The sequence below is a fragment of the Piliocolobus tephrosceles genome, chromosome X, assembly GCF_002776525.5.
Source record: "Piliocolobus tephrosceles isolate RC106 chromosome X, ASM277652v3, whole genome shotgun sequence".
Lineage (NCBI taxonomy): Eukaryota > Metazoa > Chordata > Mammalia > Primates > Cercopithecidae > Piliocolobus > Piliocolobus tephrosceles.
In genome coordinates, this window is record NC_045455.1 from 72386585 (window position 1) to 72404866 (window position 18282).

Consider the following 18282-nt stretch of genomic DNA (forward strand, 5'->3'; position numbering starts at 1 on the left):
AAAAAAAAAAAAAAAAAAAAAAAAAAAAAGGCAAAGGATAGCTCTAAGTCCTTGGTTAAAAGGATTTAATGACTTTATTATGCATAGCAGTAAGCATTTAATGTTTATGCAATAAAAATCCAGACCTTTTTAATTAAAAGATGATAGCATAACAAAATCTGGGTCTTCAGGTGCCTTCTCCTTGTTTTAACGTATTTGTGTTCATAAATTGCTGGTCTTAAGAATTTTGGAAGGGGAAAAGAGAGACTCAGATTTTTGAAACTAGGATTTCCCTAACTATAGAGTTTATAGAGTTGCCCTTTATATCCTTTTTTTTTTTTTTTTTTTTTGAGATGGAGTCTCGCTCTATCACCCAGGCTGGAGTGTAGCGGCCCGATCTCGGCTCACTCCAAACTCCGCCTCCCAGGTTCACACCATTCTCCTGCCTCAGCCTCCTGTGTAGCTGGGACTAGAGGCGCCCGCCACCACGCCCAGCTAATTTTTTGCATTTTTAGTAGAGACAAGGTTACACCACGTTAGTGAAGATGGTCTTGATCTGCTGATCTCCTGACCTCCTGATCCACCCGCCTCAGCCTCCCGAAGTGCTGGGATTACAGGCGTGAGCTACCGCACCCCGCCCAGTTGCTCTTTATATCTTAGTGGGACTTGATGCAGCCTAAGCAGGCAAAAATTAATACGCTTCAAAAGATCTTATCTTCTTATGTCTTATGTTAATTCTGGATTTTGTTTTTTAAACCTTTCTTTTAAAAGGAGTAACACCCCAACTCTTCCTCCCCCATCAAAACAGCTCAAACAGCACCCTTTGCTACTGGTCATTAGAATAAGTATCCGCTTCCATAGGGCTATCTCAACAGCTTTTTTATTGTCAGCTTTGGGTAAGACTTTAATATATGTGTTTATTAAGCCTCAAACCGTATCAGCACAATAATAGTGAGTTATTTAGGTGGCCCAAGGGGTGTAGAGCTGCTGTTTGGGGTAATTTAAAACTTTGACTTAAAAAAAACAAAACAAGAAACCTTTGACTTAAGGCTGCAGTTTGAGAGATCAAGAGCATTTTCTTTCATACTGCAGTCCAAAGAAAGGACATTCCACCCATCTACATCCATTGCAGTTTCAATCGGTTAGGGTAGTTTCCATTTTCCATTCAAAAACTATTGAAAAAGAATGTCAGATTTGCATTTCAACAATGGATGGCAGCGATTAACCAGGCATATCACTTGCAACAAAAGCTGCTGGAGAAAAAAGAAGTAATTATTTTTGTGAAAACACAAATAGCCACGGTTCTATAAAAATACAACCATTCACATATTTATGAATTAATATGAGAACAAGTACCGTCTTCTCAAACATATTTGATTTTTATTACTGTATCACTGTGAATATTTGTGAGAGCCTATTTACTTCTAGCAGAGGTTTACATTAGTAATATAAAGTAAAAAAATAAATAAATTAAGCCCCAGTTTTTCTTTTCAGTGTGGGAGACCCCAAACAAAGCAACAATGTATCATAGCTTTGATACCGGATAGACGGGATGTTGAGGGTGCACTTCTATTCAATAACATGCAAAAGGTGATATAATTCACTTTTTGAAGGCTTCCCCTTGGAGCAAGGGGAAGAGTTCAGCGAAAACTAAAGGTAAAAAGTTGAACTGACAACTAGAGGTGTATCAAAACTGCAAATGACAATCGTTTTTGCTTTAACAATCTTCTGAAATAGAAATGTAAATCCGTGAGATTTCCTGAATCAGAGGTCTAACCATAAGCGCTGATTCCCCTAACAACCTATATTTAACAAAATGAAAATTCCTCCCTACAGCTTTCCGGCTTGCTTTATCATTTTTAAATTCCTGGGAGAGATGGACATTCTCGATTATTGGTAAAAAAATGCTTAGAACTAGGTTTTGACATGAAATGCCAATAAAGTAACTGCCAGTAAATTGCCCCCAATCAAACCTAACATTGCTTCTGTAGAACTATAGTCGGGCCCATGAAATGTAATATGTGTGGGTGTGTGTTTTAAAACTGGAATTTCGGATGGCTTTTTCTTTTCTAGCCCTAAAAGGCATGCTTATCATTTGTGTTGCTCACATGTCCGGGCCACCTTGCCTCTTGAGTCAAACCAATGGGGGATATAGCCAGGACAATGAACGAAAAAGGCGTCGCTGCTTGGAGACACCTGTTGAGATCAGTCGTTTACAGGGCCGACCTGCCTCTGTCCTCCAGTTAAGGATGCATTGCAACCACTCCTCGTTAGAGAAGAGCCTACCCCAGAGGAGCTAAGGCAGTTAACTGGAAACAGCTGCAACATCTGTCCGGTTGCCTCGCCCCTGCCCGTAGAAGGGCGAGGAGACCGCATGGCAGCAACCGCACTGCACAAAAGACAACACCTATCACTGGGAGCCACTGGCCTTCCGTAGACCCCGCAGCTCCCGGCGCTGGGGCATCCCCCGAGGAGGCAAGGGCCGGGGGCGAGCCCAGGTGCGGCGAGAGGGAGGAGGTTTCCGCCACGCGCCGGGGAAGAAAGCCTGACTCATGTCGTGGCAGCGGCGGCGGCGGCGGGCTCCTGGGAACTGAAACTCGTGATGCTGTTGCTGCGGAGAAAAGCCTCATTACCCATTCCGCAGGCGGGGGACACCACCCAGGGCGCGCACACCAAGCGCCGGCGCTCCCGCCGCCTCCGCCGGCCCTTCCGCGCCGCGCCCCCTCCTCTGCCGCGTGCCCGCGCGCGCCGGCCGCGAGTGTGAAAAGAGCGGACACACCTAACCTGCGCGCGCGGCAGGCGCGCACCCTGCCCACCCTCACCGGGCCGAATCACGCAGTCCGACCCGGATTCGCTCCTTCGGCCGAAATTCCCCACCCCCACTATCCCCTTCGGCTCCACCACTCCCGGCTTCGGCGCCTCCGCCAGCCTTCGGCAATTTCCGTCGGGAGACCGGGCGCTCGCCCAGGCCCGAAGACCCGCCGCCTCCTGCCCAGCCAGACCCGGCTTTATGTCTGCGGCGCCGAGGCGCATGTGCAGACGCCATCTTCCCTCCTCCTCCTCCACCTGCCCCCTCCCCCTCCACCACCGCCTCCTCTCGCCGGCGGTCGCCCCTCCTCCTCCTGCGCTCTGCGCTGGTCCCTCCCCTCCCGATGCCGCGAGAGACTGGGGGATACGGTAAAGCCGGGGGAGCCGAAGAAGAGCACTAGTAACAACCACCATAGCCCCCTCCCCGCCCGACACCCTCCCTCGGCACCCACCCACTCCCCCGCCCCGTTTGCCGACACCGACCAACCCCACCTCTCGTTCCTTTGAACGGCGTCGGCTGCAGTCGCTGCAGCAGCCCGTCTGGCCACCAACGCCGCCGAGAAAGGAGCCGCCGCTGCCTGCGGCCCCCTCCCGCCCGGTCGCGGGAGCAGCGGGGTGAGGAAGAGCCGGCTGCAGAGGAAGAGGATAAGAGAGGGTCGCACCCTCCGCCCTAGCGCACGTCCCGCCGCCCTCCGGGGAGGCTCGGGCGCCGGCCCCTTCCTCCCCGAGGACGTGTGCCGAGCCGAGGCGCCTGCCCTGAGGGAGGAAAATGCTCGGGCTCCATGGCTGCCAGTGATGGAGCGGTCCCTGGGCTCCCGCTGCCACCGCCGCCGCCGCGCCCCGGCCGTGCTCCGCGAGGACCCGGCGTCTCTGCGCGCCCGCCCGCGCCTCGTTCCTGGGCTCACCGTACCGGGCGCTCCGCCGCCGCCCCGCTCGCAGCCGCGTCGCCCCGGCCCCAGCCGCGGCCAGCGTTTCCTCACCGAGCAGCCGCCGCGAGCCCAGGGGGTTTGAAAGGGTCTGCGGGGCGCGGGGGGAGGGCCGAGCGGGGCCGGGAGGGGAGGTTTGAGCGACACTGAGCTCGGGGCTCGCCTGCGGCGGCGGCCCCGGGGGTGGTGAGGGGAAGGCGACACTTGCTCGGCGCTGCCTCCGTGCAGAGCGGCCGAGAGGGCTTTGCAGCGGCCGCCGCCGCGGCGGGAGGAGGGGGCTGAGGCGGCTTCGGAGTTGGCCGGAGAAGGTGGGCATTTCTCGCTTTTTCTCCCCCTCCTGCGCTCTCCCTCTCCCTCCTGCCCCGCACCCCACGTGAAACGGAATATAAAGGGGGGTGTGAGGCCAGAGGGGAAAGTGAATGGCGAAGGACTGAGGGGGTTCCCCCTTCGGGTCCCCGGCCGCCCTGTTCACCCTCGTTCATCCTCCTTTCCGAAGCTCGCTCTCGAAGGCAGGAGCGACCGGCGCCTTCGGCTGAGGAGGAGGAGAAGGAGGAATCGCGCCAGGCGGAGCGTCAGGTCCCATTTTCCTCTCCGGCGTCTCGAATACAAAGATTACGGTGCAGAAGGAAATTGCACTCGCCTCCTCGGCCCTCCCCCCGGTACCCAACACAATGCACCAGCCGCCTGAGTCCACCGCCGCGGCCGCCGCCGCTGCAGACATTAGCGCTAGGAAGATGGCGCACCCGGCAGTGTTCCCTCGAAGGGGCAGCGGTAGTGGCAGCGCCTCTGCTCTCAATGCAGCAGGTACCGGCGTCGGTAGTAGTGCCACATCTTCCGAGGATTTTCCACCTCCGTCGCTGCTTCAGCCGCCGCCCCCTGCAGCATCTTCTACGTCGGGACCACAGCCTCCGCCTCCACAAAGCCTGAACCTCCTTTCGCAGGCTCAGCTGCAGGCACAGCCTCTTGCGCCAGGCGGAACTCAAATGAAAAAGAAAAGTGGCTTCCAGATAACTAGCGTTACTCCTGCTCAGATCTCCGCTAGTATCAGCTCTAACAACAGTATAGCAGAGGACACTGAGAGCTATGATGATCTGGATGAATCTCACACAGAAGATCTCTCTTCTTCAGAGATCCTTGATGTGTCACTTTCCAGGGCTACTGACTTAGGGGAGCCCGAACGCAGCTCCTCAGAAGAGACCCTAAATAACTTCCAGGAAGCCGAGACACCTGGGGCAGTCTCTCCCAACCAGCCCCACCTTCCTCAGCCTCATTTGCCTCACCTTCCACAACAGAATGTTGTGATCAATGGGAATGCTCATCCACACCACCTCCATCACCACCATCACATTCATCATGGGCACCACCTCCAACATGGGCACCACCATCCATCTCATGTTGCTGTGGCCAGTGCATCCATTCCTGGTGGGCCACCCTCAAGCCCAGTATCTAGAAAACTCTCTACAACTGGAAGCTCTGACAGTATCACACCAGTTGCACCTACTTCTGCTGTATCATCCAGTGGTTCACCTGCATCTGTAATGACTAATATGCGTGCTCCAAGTACTACAGGTGGAATAGGTATAAGTTCTGTTACCGGCACTAGTACAGTAAATAATATTACTGCTGTGGGTAGTTTGAATCCTAATGTGACAAGCAGCATGCTTGGTAATGCTAATATAAGTACAAGCAATATTCCTAGTGCTGCTAGTGTGAGTGTTGGGCCTGGAGTTACCAGTGGTGTTAATGTGAGTATCTTGAGTGGCATGGGCAATGGTACAATTTCTTCCTCCGCTGCTGTTAGCAGTGTCCCTAATGTAGCTGCAGGGATGACTGGGGGATCCGTTTCAAGTCAGCAGCAACAACCAACAGTTAACACTTCGAGGTTCAGAGTCGTGAAGTTAGATTCTAGTTCTGAGCCCTTTAAAAAAGGTAGATGGACTTGCACTGAGTTCTATGAAAAAGAAAATGCTGTACCTGCTACAGAAGGTGTGCTGATAAATAAAGTGGTGGAGACTGTAAAGCAAAATCCGATAGAAGTGACTTCTGAAAGGGAGAGCACTAGTGGGAGTTCAGTGAGCAGTAGTGTCAGCACACTGAGTCACTATACAGAGAGTGTGGGAAGTGGAGAGATGGGAGCCCCTACTGTGGTGGTGCAACAGCAGCAACAACCAGCTCTCCAAGGTGTGACCCTCCAACAGATGGATTTTGGTAGCACTGGTCCACAGAGTATTCCAGCAGTTAGTATACCACAGAGTATTTCTCAGTCACAGATCTCACAAGTACAGTTGCAGTCTCAAGAACTGAGCTATCAGCAAAAGCAAAGTCTTCAGCCAGTACCTCTGCAAGCCACTATGAGTGCTGCAACTGGTATCCAGCCATCGCCTGTAAATGTGGTTGGTGTAACTTCAGCTTTAGGTCAGCAGCCTTCCATTTCCAGTTTGGCTCAACCCCAGCTACCATATTCTCAGGGGGCTCCTCCAGTGCAAACTCCCCTTCCAGGGGCACCACCACCCCAACAGTTACAGTATGGACAACAGCAACCAATGGTTTCTACACAGATGGCCCCAGGCCTTGTCAAATCAGTGACTCAAAATCCTGCTTCAGAGTATGTACAACAGCAGCCAATTCTCCAAACAGCAATGTCGTCTGGACAGCCCAGTTCTGCAGGAGTGGGAGCAGGAACAACAGTGACTCCTGTGGCTCAGCCACAGGGTATCCAGCTGCCAGTGCAGCCCACAGCAGTCCCAGCACAACCTGCAGGGGCATCTGTCCAGCCTGTTGGCCAGGCTCAGGCAGCAGTGTCTGCTGTACCTACTGGCAGTCAGATTTCAAATATTGGTCAGCAAGCAAACATACCTACTGCAGTGCAGCAGCCCTCTACCCAGGTTCCACCTTCAGTTATTCAGCAAGGTGCTCCTCCATCTTCGCAAGTGGTTCCACCTGCTCAAACTGGGATTATTCATCAGGGAGTTCAAACTAGCGCTGCAAGCCTTCCTCAACAATTGGTTATTGCATCCCAAAGTACCTTGTTAACTGTGCCTCCCCAGCCACAAGGAGTAGAACCAGTAGCTCAAGGAGTTGTTTCACAGCAGTTGCCTGCAGTTAGTCCTTTGCCCTCTGCTAGCAGTATTTCTGTTACAAGTCAGGTTAGTTCAACTGGTCCTTCTGGAATGCCTTCTACCCCAGCAAACTTGGTTCCACCACAAAATATAGCACAAACCCCTGCTACCCAAAATGGTAATTTGGTTCAAAGTGTTAGTCAATCTCCCTTGATAGCAACTAATATAAATTTGCCTTTGGCACAACAGATACCACTAAGTTCTACCCAGTTCTCTGCACAATCATTAGCTCAGGCAATTGGAAGCCAAATTGAAGATGCCAGGCGCCCAGCGGAGCCCTCCTTAGTTGGCTTACCTCAGACTATCAGTGGTGACAGTGGGGGAATGTCAGCAGTTTCAGATGGGAGTAGCAGCAGCCTAGCAGCCTCTGCTTCTCTTTTCCCGTTGAAGGTGCTACCGCTGACGACACCCCTGGTGGATGGCGAGGATGAGAGGTAAGATCATGTCATATTTCTGGAGACATTCAGCAGATTTGAAGTTAATCTATTTAGTAGCTACATGTGTGTACAAAATAAGTTCAAAGCATTGCATATTTTCATTTTTGTATGTGAAAAATGCGTTTTTATGGGAAGTTTTATAGAGCAAGAGTTATGGAATGGTTTCAGAGTGGGTAGGAAATAGTAATATGTAAACAATATTTTCAGAATAGTCGTTGAGCATGGGTTCACATTAAAAATAGGTTTGGGGGCACCAAGTGGTTTTATTATCTATAAAATGCTTTTTAGGAATATTAATTGTGGAAAGCTTAATTTTTGCTAGCCCACATAATAGTTAATCTATTTTGAGCTGCTAAAATAATCTCTTGGGGGGGTTGTGGTTCCCACGTTTGTTCTCCTTTACTAGACATCCTTTTTTCATTTCTACTGTGTTTGATCTTAGTCTGTGAAAGATATTGTCGCCTGCTTTTCCTAGTCAGATACGGTATGAAAGATGACTTAATCTGGGTTATATAGGTTGCCCTCATACCGCAACTGACCAACTTTTGCGTGCTTATTTTAATGGTCATTTTATCTGAACAGTAAAGGAATGGGAGTCTTAAAGTATTTTGCGGGAAAGGAGGACATAAACTATCAAAATAACCAGATTTATCTTGATAGTATGCTATACATTTTTTTCTTTTGCATGGTAGATCAAGGTGGTAGCCATTTTAAAGAATAGAAGAAAGTAAGTCTTGGAGGATTGAATTTATAGAGGCATGAAAATAAGACCTTGGTCTCTGGCTAATCTCCACCTGTTCCTTTTTTTTCCTTACCAAAAAGATACAGAAAGCCTAAAGTACATTATTAAACCAAGCATTTTTTTCACTTAGACTGAAAATAATATGCCAGTAACTCTTATTGAATCCAATTGTGTCTTTGAAGCTGACTGGCTAGAAAAGTTGTGAAATCTTTCATGTTTCTACATCGTTTTAAACCCTACTTGATTTTTAAAGTAATGTTCTTTCACAAATTTGCTAGTCTGTTACTAACCTTGATTAAAATATTATTATAGGAGTTATGAAAAGACATCATTTTCACTGTGGAATTTGGAGTAAGCATGCAAGATATTTAATTATTTTAGTATTGGAGGGTTTTGTGAGTGAACTTTCATCAAGCCAATATAAGCATTTATATTTTATATGTATGTTTGTGGGTTTTGCTTTGGAAAAATTGAGCATATTGCAAAATAATTGTAATTTTAGGGAAAAAAAACAAGGTCATATGTTTCAGTGAGGTTTTTGTTATTTAGTTGTTTAAAAGATAAGGTAAAGACATGGTTAAATTGATAAAATCTTGTCTTTCAGGATTTTTATTATTTTTCTGATAGTCATGTAATTAAAACCTTTTTACCTAACCAAATGTATTCTGTATTATTTGTACAAAACTGTAGTCTAAAAGATAAACTTTTAGGAGGTACTTTCCTTAATTGTTCCATTATTGTTGTTAAACCTTTAATTTTCTCATGCTAGTACTTACTCACCTGTAATTTTAAAAGAATTATTTACCGCAATTATTAATGTTTTTTAAGTCAAAAGGTTATGATTTGAGTGAAGCCTTTATAAAAACAGCTATATTATGTGGATGCTAAGTTTAGAGAAATAAAAGATGGGTAAAATACACAAATGAAAACACTCATTTTTAATTCAAACTTGCCTTGATTTTGTAATTACCATTTGTGGTCCCCTGGCTTGTCTTTCGCCTCTTTCTTCCTTTTGGTAGGACATGATAGGATTTTCCACAGCTTGCTGTTCCAGACAAAGTCAGATGATGCTACTTTCAACTAGATTTTTAATTATAGGAATAGGGTCCCAGTTTAAGATATTAATATAACATTAATTTTTCCAGATAATAATTGAGAAAAGGATTAATAAACAAATTATGGAAATTATGGAATTCTAGAAAGGGACAAAAAGACAATGGGAAATAAGGAAATACTGATCTAATATAACAAGTTGTCTTCAGACACTGTACACATTCAATTATAATTATGTTTACCAGTCTCTCCCACAAGACCAGGAGTTCCTCAAGAGCAGGGACTGTTTTGAATTTACTACCTATTTGGGCCTTGGTTAGTTAACATCAAAGTTTTGTGATTAAAAACCAGAAAATTTTTGTTTTAGCCATATCTTAAATTCTGTAAAATCAGAATGTAGCCCTAAAACACCTTGTAAGATCAGAAAATATATATATTATATTCTTTGTTGTGTTTTACTGAAGATTATTTCTTTTATCACTACAGTTTGGAAAAAGAAATTAATTTGATTTAAATTTGCCCTTGGAAGATAAATTAAGAATAACTACAAGAGAAAACAGTGATATGATTTAAAAACTTTTAAAACCTTTCTTCCCATGGTAGCCTCTGTGTCACTTGCATCTTGTGGGCTTGGTCACCATTTGTCTCAGGAGAGAAAGACTACATACATAATTTTAATATTGTGACTCAGGAAATGTGTTAACAATATAACTTGGGTAGTAGGACAAATGAGGATGGTTGTCTTTTAATCATCTTTTGAAATAATACTCTATTATTAATATAATATAATCTAAAGTACAGTATAACACTTTAGATTATAAAATGTTTAGACATGTGGAAAGTGCCTTCAGTTGATCACTGGGAGAGACTCTAAACATGGATCAGGGTGTTAAGATTATGTATCTTGTTTTAAAAAAAATCATTCTTATTTAAAAGGTCTTAATGTCAGGCCATGTGTGGTAGCTCACACCTGTAATCCTAGCACTTTGGGAGGCTGAGGTGGGTGGATTGCTTGTGCCCAGAAATTTGAGACCAGCCTGGGCAACATGGCAAAACCCTGTCTCTACAAAAAAAATAACAAAAATTAGCCAGGCATGGTGGCGCATGCGTGTAGTTCCCTGCTACCTGGAAGGCTGAGGTGGTAGGATCACTGGAGCCCTGGAGGTCAAGGCTGCAGTGAGCTGGGGTCACGCCACTGTACTCCAGCCTGGGTGGCAGAGCAGGACCCTGTCTCAAAAAAAAAAAAAAAAAAAGTCTTAATGTCTTAGACTATAACATGAACCGTGAATTCTCCTTTACAAGAATGGGAAAATACAGATACTTCATCTTTTATGTTTTGTGACTGTTATTATTAGCACAGCCTCTTAATGTGAAATGGGTCAAACTTCCATACATCCTTCAAGACTTAGCTCAGATGTTCTCTTCAAAGCATTCTTTTCACTCAGGGGATGTTGTTTCCTTATCACTTTTTAATATTCCTCTATTTAAGCACTGTATACATTCAATTATAATTGTGTTTACCAATCTTTCCCGCAAGACTAGAAGTTCCTCAAGGGCAGGGACGAAGTGTTTTTTTGAATTAATTAGCAGCCATTTCTCTGATTTTTTTTTTTTTTTGTCATGATTTGAAGTTTATATTGTCCTTCATCTTAAGCACAACTGTGAGAGATGCAGGATCATATAATTTATGCAACAAATGGAAAGGAAATGGATAAAAAGACTTGCTTTTTTTGTACGTCTCTTCCATATTTTTAAGTGAATTGTTGTCTGTCTTCTAAGTACAGTGCCTGTTTTATAGGAGGTCCTCAAATGTTTAAGAGGCATGCATGTTACTTATAAAATAGGAGTAATACTCATTTTGCCTACTTCTGGGGTTGGCAGTAGTATCAGTTAAAATACTTTAACTAAAATACCAAATTATAATTTTTAAAGTTTTTTTCAAGATATACATGCACAGTTTAAAGATAGTTTAAATGGTTGTCCAAGAAATACATGGAAGAGCTTCCTGCAGCTTTACTTTCCAGTTTTCCTTTCCTAGAAACAATCACTTTCATCTCTTTTAGATGATTATTGTGGTATTTACCTCCCAGTCTAAATAACTTGCTTGTCTTACTACTAGATTTGTAACGTAGTCTGCTGGTTAGGAGCATGGACTGTGGAGTTACATTGCCTAGATTTGAATTTTCTTGTCATTTACTAGTTTTAAGTAACATTGGTCTATTTATCCTCTTTATGCTGCAATTTTCTCATTAAAAAGATGATGACAATAGTAGTTACCTCATGGGGTTAATGTAAGAATTGAATGAATTTGGAAATTCCCTAGAACTCTATCTAATTCACGTGCCCTATGTAAATATTTGTTAAATAAAATACACCTTTCATTTGTTTTTGTCTTTATTAACTTCCTGGATAGAAAATGAAGATTTAGTTTTGTTGTTACCGTCTACCTACCTAGTCTCCTTTTTTCCCGGTACCCTTCCTCCCAGTAGTTATCACTATTGATTATTCAGTATTCTTGTCAAATACTACTTTTCCTATCCTGTACAGTGTTTTGTGGCTGCTTCCCTGCTCTATCTCCACCTGTCTATAATAGAAATGGGTTTTCCTCCACTCCCAAGTTTTCATCTGTCAGCGTTGTCTGTTTTCTCCAAGTTGCCCCTCCTTTCCCCACCCTCTTCCCATTTTTGTATGTTTTGGGCTCTACCTTTCTGTAGAACCTTTCCTTAGATGTCTGGTAAGTCTTGATTGTCTGCTTGCAAATAAGTGTTAAAGGACTAAAGAGCTGATTAGAAATTTGTAGTGTGGGGCTGGCCATGGTGGCTCATGCCTATAATTCCAGCACTGGGAGACCAAGGTGAGAGGATTGCTTGAGGCCAGGAGTTTGAGATTAGTTTGGGCAATATAGACAATCCTGTCTCTACTATATATATATATATATATATATTTTTTTTTAATTATTCTTCCATGTGGCTTGTTGACTCTTGACCACAGAGTCATCTGGCTGGAGTTCATTGTCTTTTTTTACCTCTTTGCCTAGTTTTCTAAATATTTATCACTAATTCTACTTTTCATCAGATGCCTTTTAAGATGTTCCAATATCAGATACTGTTAACAATTTTATCTTAGGAAGTTTCATATCCCCCTGACCTCCATTCTTGACTGGTTGCCTTCTTGGCTTGGTACACAACTATTATTCTGGGATTCCTTTCACTTTCTCTTGTGTTGGATCTCCATTTTCCAGAGACTAGTGTCTTTATTCTTAGTTTACTTGTTTTAAAATGGCTTTAGTTTACTCTGACATTTCCTTAGGTGAAGAAAACCAAGGGGGGAAAGTTATGTTCTCTTATATTTTGTGCCATTGCTTTCTAACATCCATAATTGCTTTTGAGAAATCTGAAGCCATTCTGATTTCTCATATATTGTATGTGACCTGTGTATTTTGTTTTTCCTTCCCTTCCTTTTCTTTCTCCTCCTTTTCCTACCCTCATTTTTAAAACCTCTAAAAGCATTATAAGATTTTATGTTTCCAGTGTTCTGAAGTTTTGCCATGATGGGTCTTTGTGTGGGTCTGTTTTCACCCACTGTGCTGAGTACTTGGTGAACCCTTTCAGTTTGGAAACATCTTTTCATTCTGGGACTTTTTCTTGAGTCAGGTTGTTGGTTACGTCTTTCCGTTTTTTCTCTCTTTCTCAAACTTCTCTTTATTGGATAATGGGCCTTGACTGGTCTTCTAATTTCCTTTTGTTTTCTCAACTATTTTTCAACTATTTTTCACCTGTTTTTCTTTTTTCTCTATTGAGTTTCCATTTCCCTTATCACATATTTAATTCCCAAGTACTTTTTTGTTTTTTTGTGTTTTTTTTTGCTCCCTTGTTAATAGTATACTATTCTATTCTATTTTAGTAATGATAATATTTTTTTCTTAGCTATCTGAATATATAAAATGTTAGCTTTTTTTTTTAAGTTTTTTTTTTCTTTCTGTGTGGTTTGTTTCCTCCAGTTTTTGTTTTCTTACTTTTTGTTTGCTTTGGTCTTTTTCTTTCATCTTATAGCTGTTCCTAAGATAGTTGGTAGTCATGCGTAAGAGTAATGAATTAAAACGCTAATTAGAAATTCTGAGTGTGGCTTGTCAATTGTTAGCTTTCCTATATGGTAACCTGGCTGGGCTGTTTGATTGGAGGACTTCTAGTGTTGATTTCTTCTTCTATATCCTCCTAGCTGGTTAGATCCCTATAAGAAGGCTCTCCTGATTTCTTGCTTGGAATTGAAGGCCTTTCAACAAGCATTCTGTGGGGTGGGCAGTGAGGGGGATGAGGAATGAAAGGTTTTGGGGGATCCAGATACGTTTCTTCACTCAACCCTGTTTTCAGTATGTTCCACGTTTTGCTGTGCCTGATTTCCTTAGTCTTGTGATCTTATGTTTTACCTTCTTCAGACTATACCTTTTTTTTTCTTCTTGGGATTAGGGAGGGACAGTTGGGAATCCGTAGGACTGGCTGCTTCTTAAACTGACTTCTAAACAATCTTTTTAATTTTAGCACCCTTTCCCCCCACATCCCACTTACATAGATGTGGTACTGCCAATTCCTGAGTCTTTTGGGGATTTTGCAGTTTAAATTGGGTTTGTTCTTGGCATTCTCCATTGTTTGCTAAAGATTTAATTTTCTAGTGTTTGCTAAGTCATTTGTCACTCAACTGTCTGCTTTCCAGCTTTCAAATGTTTTTTGCTATTGTCTTTTCATCTGCCTCAGTTTTTGTGGGCTTATGTCTTTATATCTTAACAAATTGCTTTTCTGTCATTTTAGTGGGGTTTTAGGGAAGGAGTGAAATAATAGATGTGTGTGTTTAGTATTATTACACATCTGTTTCGATGGTGGAATACTATTAAATGTAAAGAATGATGCTAATTTTAATGAAGTCATTGCTCCAAGTTAGTTCTCTAATGAATACATAAATTTTAAGAGTGGAATTACTTGGTTTATATTCATTAGAAGTAAGAATAGTATGTAATTCAGAATTTGAGTTCATAGAAGTGATGAAAAGTGTTAGTATTAGATTCAGTTAATATCTACCATATTTAACCACTCTAAACTTGTGAATTAAGTTTTTTCTATTTTATTGGTGAATAAACAAACTTGCTGAGTGTTTAGAGAGGGTGAGCTGTCTAAGGTTAACATGCATAACAGTAAAGCAGAGCTAGGATTCAAGGCTGTTTTTTCATTTCAAAATCTAGTGCCGTTTTACTTCTTATGAAGATAGTAAGAGGTAAGGCTAGTGCCCATAAGGAATTTTTAAGAGTGTCTGAAAACCTAAAAAAAAAGGCAGGCTTCATTGCTTCATTGCTTTGTGCATTTGTGTAACTGATGGAATTGCCATAGAACATAACATTTCCTTGCAAGTCCTTGGTGAGAAAAAAGTGGGTAAAGTCATAATAGTGGTGTGCCTGGAATGCATTAGACATTCAAATGTTAAATGTTAAGGTGGACATGTGGTTTTTTTTTTTCTTTTGAAACTTACGTGGAAATTTTAGGAAAACCATTTTAATTTTTTAATAATTTAGATTCAGCCTTTGCAACATTGGCTTCAGAATTACAAAACACGTAAATTTTATTTCTTGTTTAGAAAGTTCAATTTCACACCTGTAATCCCAGCACTTTGGGAGGCCAAGATAGGAGGATCACTTGAACTCAGGAGTTCAAGACCAACCTAGGCAACATAATCCCCATCTCGATTTAAAAAATTAGATAAAAGAGAAAGTTTAATTTAAAAATACGAAGCTGTTAAGCATGACCTGTTCTGGTGCTGCAGTATTAGAACTTTGGTGGTTTTTGCCTTCTCACTGTTAAGGTTGAATATGTCATGGTAAGAACATGCTTTACTGACTCATTGAGAAAAACTACACAAGGTTGAAAAATTTTAGAGTATCTTTTTACTGATTTTTAAAAAATTATAACAACTTTTTAGATTCTAGGTTAACTTTTTTCCTAGTCTCACATATATTCAAAAGCTGCCCTCTACCACCCCATTTCTTCTTTACCATTGAATTTGACCAGGAAATCTTGACCTTTCAGCACAATTAGGCCTACTTGACCTTTGTTTGCCCTCCTTGAAACACTCTATTTTGCTTTTTGTGATAATCTTCCATTTTCTTCCCACACTTCTGGCCATTGCTTTTCAGTCTCTCTTTCAGATTTCTCTCTTCTGTCAGACTCTGTTTCCTAGGTTTTTCTGAGTCTTCTTTATACTTATTGCCTTTTCCCTAGGTAATCATAGGTCCCCATGGCTGTAAAGACAGTTTGTATGCTATTGGCTCCAGTTTGAATGCCTATCACTAGTCCAGACTTCTCTTCTTAGCCTTACACTGGTTAAGTCATCTGCCTTCATAACATCTCTGCTTGCATTCTCATAGGCTTATCAGTCTCAACAGGTCATAAACGTAACTCTTGATTACCTAGCCCCTTAAATTTCCTTTTTTAGTTGTCTTTATTTTGATAAATATCATTTCTTAATGCAGTTCTTCACTTTAGAAACTTGAGAGTCATTCCTGATAGTTTCTTTTCCTCGCTCTCTACATCTTGATCATTTCTTTAAAATGTATCTTCATCTTTTTTTTGATCCTTACTGCCATTGCTCTAAGATAACATCAGCTCTCATTTAATGCACTGCATGTAGTAGCTTCCTCACAGAGCCTCCTGCATATGTCTTGTCTTTTTCTGATATTGTATCTTACTCTTAAAATGGAAATCTGCTAAGGTAACTCACTTGCCCAGAACCCCTTTTAAGCCTTTCCATTTATTTTAAGGTTATTTCTTTCTGTCTTTGCTTACTGCTGGCTTCATCATGCTTCTTTCCCCCAACTTTCTTCATTCCAGTTGTACTTGACCTTTCAGAAAGTTTTTCAGTTTTCATCCATTCTTCTAGGCCTTTGCACATGCTGTTATTTTAGCCTGAATATCCCCTATGGCATCTCACTTTCATTCAACTTTAAAGCTGAACTCACTTTTTGAGAGGCTGCCTCTGACATACCAATCTAAACTTAGGTTCTTTGTTAATAACTGTTTAATAGCACCTTGTTCTTTTCTTTTATAATGCTTATTACAGTTTGTATTTAGATTTTGTTTTCATGATTATCTGATTATTTTAAGCTTCATGAATAGAAATGGTGATGTTTGATGTGCTTCATGTATTCAAAGCCTATTTCAGTGCCTATTAGATAAAATCTGCTTAATCAAGAAAATATACTGTTAATATTGGCATAAGAAAAACCAAGGAGAACTTACATTTCTAAAAACAGAAAAAGTTCTTTATGATCAGGTGATAACACTGTTTTCTCCTTTAAGAGAGAATTAACTGATTTACTTTTTGCTGTGTGTGTGAGCCAAAAAAAAACAATGCTTAGGTATAATCAAATATGGTCCTTGTCCGCAGGGAGTGTTTAATAGTATAATAACATATATATGCATGTGGCAGTTATTTGGCAATGTAAGGGCTAAGTAATAGTTTTAAGCAACATGAAATATTAAATCAAAGAATCAGAAAGGTAAGAGATGGAAATCTTGATCTCATTCAACCCATGAAGGAACAAGTTTTGATTAGGTGAATTTGCTGAGACTTTTTTTTTTATTATTTATTTGTTTGTTTATTTTTTTGAGACAGAGTCTCGCTCTGTCGCCCAGGCTGGAGTGCAGTGGCGCGATCTCGGCTCACTGCAAGCTCCGCCTCCCGGGTTCACGCCATTCTCCTGCCTCAGCCTCCCGAGTAGCTGGGACTACAGGTGCCCACCACTACGGCTGGCTAATTTTTTTTGTATTTTTAGTGGAGACGGGGTTTCACCATGTTAGCCAGGATGGTCTCAATCTCCTGACCTCGTGATCCTCCCGTCTCAGCTTCCCAAAGTGCTTGGATTACAGGTGTGAGCCACCGCGCCTGGTCGAGACAGTTTTACAAATTGTTTCTTAGACTGTACCTGGAACATGGGTTTTCAAAAGACATAAGCAAAGTTCACAGATGGTATGGATTTGACCTTTGGTAGGTCAGAAAAGCAGTGTTATTTAAAGTGACTTTTCACAAGTTTTAGGGTGAAGGAAAATGTTTCAAGTGGGAGAACATTAATAAAAATGGGGGGAAATAAAAACACCTGGGCAGCAGTAAGGCAACAGTTGGATTTACTAGAGTTAATAAGTCTCCTCCCTGTCCAGGAAGTGATAGGAAGTGACTGAAGGTTGAATTGCGGAATGATTGGCCCTCAATACTTGTTGACTAAATGGTGTTCCGGGAAGATTAGTGTAAAGGGAATCTGTGGTTTGGATTGAAGTGGGAAGCAGGAAGAACCATGTTGGACATTATACATTTATATAGTTTGTTAATGAATGAAGGAAATAAGTGAGGGGGATAGTGATTTTCATTGCAAAATGATTCAGTACAGGGTTTCTTTGCTTAGCAGAGTCCACAATTTAACAAAACACTGTATTCACTTTCCTGTCCTCTCTCTCAAAGCAGTATGTTACTCTTCTCATTTTGAAAAAGGTAAAAAAATCCCCAAAACCCAATTTCCCAAAAAATTGATGACCCAGCCTCCATTTTAAAGGTTTGAAGGGTAAGTGGTTATAACCTTAAGATAAGGTTTTCTGCAATTTAATTTTTTTTTTGGGGGGGGGATGTAGTTTTGTTCTTGTTGCCCAGGCTGGAGTGCAGTGGCACAATCTTGGCTCATTGCAACCTCTGCCTCCCAGATTCGAGCGATTCTCCTGCCTCAGCCTCCCAAGTAACAGGGATTACAGGAATATACCACCATGCCCAGCTAATTTTTTGTATTTAGTAGAGATGGGGTTTCACCATTTTGGTCAGGCTAGTCTCAAACTCCTGACCTCAGGTGGTCCACCCACCTGGGCCCCCAAAGTGTTTGGATTACAGACATGAGCCACACAGCTCCCAGCTCAATTGGTTTTATAGGGTTTATCCATATCTGTAATCCAAAGCAGATGTGTCCCAAATATATTTAGTAGTGAAAAATCCAGGTAAATGTGAACTAATATGAATATTTCGAACTGGTTCCTTGTGTTAGTGATTGTAGAGACCTTTGCTGGCTTCCTTTTCGTACTAAATAGATTTCCATTGTCAGTCTGTTCCAGGCAGTAGAGAGGAGGAATTCTTTTTTTCCTGTCTACTGGGGACTCCTAGGTCTCTACCAAAAAGGAAGTGGTGTACATCTTAAATTA

At 42.3% G+C, this 18282-nt stretch overlaps 2 protein-coding genes across 4 annotated transcripts in view; one reads left to right on the forward strand and one right to left on the reverse strand.

The window, feature by feature from the left end:
- Positions 1-1337: 1337 nt before the first annotated feature.
- Positions 1338-4168, reverse strand: LOC111523111 (translation initiation factor IF-2-like). Its single transcript, XM_023187442.3, has 2 exons — positions 3280-4168; positions 1338-2590 (listed from the first exon to the last, which is right to left on the reverse strand). The coding sequence occupies exons 1-2, from the start codon at positions 4027-4029 to the stop codon at positions 2390-2392; spliced, it is 951 nt and encodes a 316-aa protein (XP_023043210.1). The 5' UTR covers positions 4030-4168; the 3' UTR covers positions 1338-2389.
- Positions 3280-18282, forward strand: part of TSC22D1 (TSC22 domain family member 1) — a 145761-nt gene continuing 130758 nt past the window's right edge. Inside the window, exons 1-2 of one of the 3 annotated variants that reach the window (XM_023187438.3) lie at positions 3280-3802; positions 4210-7266. In XM_023187438.3, the coding sequence (XP_023043206.1) occupies positions 4385-7266 (2882 nt within the window). In that variant the 5' untranslated portion in view covers positions 3280-3802; positions 4210-4384. Of the gene's footprint in view, positions 3803-3822; positions 7267-18282 lie in introns of those variants that run through there. The other 2 variants (XM_023187439.3, XR_002725439.3) reach the window with 2 other exon arrangements.

Excerpts from the sequence above, each read along its gene's own strand:
- LOC111523111 (XM_023187442.3), bottom strand. The coding sequence starts at position 4,029 with ATGCCCACCTTCTCCGGCCAACTCCGAAGCCGCCTCAGCCCCCTCCTC. Across the intron at positions 2,591-3,279 it reads GCCGTTCAAAGGAACGAGAG|CAACAGCATCACGAGTTTCA; the intron begins GTGGGGTTGGTC and ends TTTTCTCCGCAG.